General features: G+C 27.9%; 1 protein-coding gene across 1 annotated transcript in view; it reads right to left on the minus strand.

Annotated features, from left to right (window-relative positions):
* Positions 1–227: 227 nt before the first annotated feature.
* LOC111618747 (protein tumorous imaginal discs, mitochondrial-like) overlaps positions 228–3,041 on the minus strand; it is a 14,294-nt gene continuing 11,480 nt past the window's right edge. Inside the window, exons 2-3 of the mRNA XM_023360309.1 lie at positions 770–850; positions 228–568 (exon numbers count right to left, since the gene is read on the minus strand). Coding sequence (XP_023216077.1) covers positions 326–568; positions 770–850 — 324 coding nt within the window. The 3' untranslated portion in view covers positions 228–325. The remainder of the gene's footprint in view (positions 569–769; positions 851–3,041) is intronic.

Below are 3,041 nucleotides of genomic sequence, written 5' to 3' on the forward strand. Positions count from 1 at the left end.
AACAAATTTGTACTTTAAATTTAACCAGATTTTTTAAATCAGATCAAAGTGAAGAAGATAAAAAAATATTAATTATTGAACAATAAAACTGATTTATCAACATCAGGTAAAGCAAACTTTGAATATAAATTGCTTATGTAGTAAATTGTAACTTAAGCTACAAAAAAATACTTTTTACTTGACATATAAAATACATTTTATAACTGTCAATAAATACACATGCACTTTCTCAAATCAATTAAATCTCTGTAATTTGCAAATAACTTTTATCCAAAGTAATTTAATAAAATCAATTAAATTGATGTTTTCCAAGATGAAGACTTAATTAATATTTAAAAAATAAGAAAATTGTATTAACCTCTTTAGATGACCCAAAACCAAATTGGGACTCTGCAAAATCTTGAAAACCCATGTTTAAACCAAAATCACCAAATATTTTTCTAAAAAGTTCCTCAGGATCAATTGTTGATTGAAAACCTTGGAAACCAGCATTTGGTCCACCTGCTCCAAAATCTGTTGAGGTTCCCCACTGATCATATTGTTTGCGTCTTGCATCATCACTTAACACCTATAGAATATATTTCATTAAAAATACCATAGTAAAACTTCATTACTTAATAAAGTTTTAATTATATCCTAAACATGTAGCAAAAAAATAAATCATAGATGGTACTACAATTTACTAGTTTGAAAGTAACAGTTTAATCAATATTTTAGTATTTCTTATAATTAAATTTGTCATTCTTGAAATACAAAATTTAAAACATACTTCATAAGCTTCTGAAACTTCTTGAAATTTCTTTGCAGCTTGAGGATCTTTATTGGTATCTGGATGATATTTTTTGGCAAGCTATACATATCAGAAAAATATCATCATTTTTAAACAGTATTTTAAAATTTCATGAAACTACATTAATTAGAATTAATGGTATAAAGATAGGAGTTTTTTGTCATTAGTTATTAATAGTGAAAATTTTTTGTCTTTTATAATTTTACATAAATTGTACAATTTAAGAATAAACTATATTATAAAACTTCTATATTAACAGGTTATTTTAACTAAATAAGTTCTATAATTAAAATACAAAAATATATTTTATAAGTTTATTTAGAAACATTTTTAAATGTAACAAACATGAGAAAATACTGTATGGTAAAAATCTATCAAACATAAAATGTATCATCATTTGTTGTCTACCTTTATATTTGTCATTTCTTCACAAAAATGATACTAAGCTTTATATCATGCTCCTTTTAGCTAATGTTGCCATTTTTAAAAAGTATTTACTTTGTTCAGATTCTTTATTATAGAGTAAGACCCTGCTTAACGCTGATTTGATATAACATAGTCTGCTCGAAACCTAAAAAAACTCAAAATTTACGCTGATTTAAATTATCGTGGCATTTCATTGATTCATATATAATACAATTATTTGCGAACACAAACCAATCAGCAAAAGGTTTCAAAAAGGTGTACTTTCTTTAAACCTATGTTTGTTTGGTGCAATTTTGGAAAAACATATAATCATGGATGCCTTAGGAAATATTGACTTCACTTGGCAAGAATTAACTGATAAATGCATGAATGAAGTGTGGAAGAAGTTATGGATGAAGGTATCCAAGAATTCTCAACGAGAAGAGCCTATAGCTGTATTGTTAGATTGACCAAACTCAACCCAATCGATATAGCAGGACTAGGAGATATAGACGAACAGGATATTGAGGAGTTACAGCAGGTTTCTGGTGAGAGCCTTACCAATGACGACCTTCAAAAACTGGCAGAACAAGGAATTCACATGGAACTGGAAAATAGAGATTCTGAAAACAAAGAACCCAGAAAATTTCTCTACAGATTTCCTTAGTAAAAGTTTGGTAACTATAACTGAAATCGTTGATCAAATTGTAGCGAATGATCCAGATTTTGAAAGGAGTGCAAAAGCAAAATGAGATGTTTTGGATGCAATCTTCTGCTACTGACATTTGCTTAAGGAAAGAAAAAAGCGACAAATGAAACTTCACAACTTTATTGCAAAAGAACAAGAATTTCAGAAAAGTCAGGACCTTCATCACAAAAAATGAACTTTACATTTCTGTGTGCATATCTTTATGTGTTATTTAACATATATTATTATACAAATTAATATAAAAATAACTTAAAGTAAAATTTGTTTATTTTTGGTTGCATGTTCCCTTATCCCTATTTACTCTATGTTAAAATGACCTCGTTTAACACTGTTTCACTTAGCACTTTGTTGTCTAGGAATGCATCTCCCGTGTTAAGTGGGATCTTACTGTAATCTGAATGGCATAAAAAATTATGGATCAATTAATCAATTAAAAAATAAAAATCAGTTTACTGAGATATAAAAATATAATAATTTTCAACTGTTTGTGCTGTATTAATAACATTCATAGTTAGGTTTTTTTAATGGGGGTTATTGGGCTAAACCAGGGTTGTCCAACCTTTTTTCCTAGTAGGCCAAATTAGAAATTTACATATATTCAGCAGGCCACAAAGGTTCTTTACATAAATATATGCTTTTAAAAAGTTCAAAATGTGAATATCAAATTTTAATAACAAATACAATATTTTTATAATTATATATATTGTTGTCAGTAAAAAAAATTATACTCGTTTGTATGCAGTGTGTAAACGGCTAGAAACAAGTGAGAAAGGTTTTGTCTTAGTCATTTTAAATAGTTCTAGCTCCAAATGCATAGAAGTGTAAAAATTATACTCCCACAAAATAAAAATAAATTCAATGCAATTTTTGACATTGCCTTCCTTTTACAATTGTAAAGTACTATATTATTTTTCCGACTTTCCAACGATTATCGACACTACTGTGTGCCGGAAAATAGCCGTTCCCTAACGGGTACTTTACGCGGATTCGCGTTAGTGTGCCAGGCCTGGACTTTAAGCGTGCACCGAATTAAATAATGACAAAGTTTGTCAATAACAAAATCAAATATTTAATTAAACTTCTATTAATAAATTCTATACAGTATTTAGTAAAAATCAAACAATAATTTATTCAATG

This window comes from Centruroides sculpturatus, unplaced genomic scaffold, assembly GCF_000671375.1.
Source record: "Centruroides sculpturatus isolate CEXI.00-Female unplaced genomic scaffold, Cexi_2.0 scaffold188, whole genome shotgun sequence".
NCBI lineage: Eukaryota > Metazoa > Arthropoda > Arachnida > Scorpiones > Buthidae > Centruroides > Centruroides sculpturatus.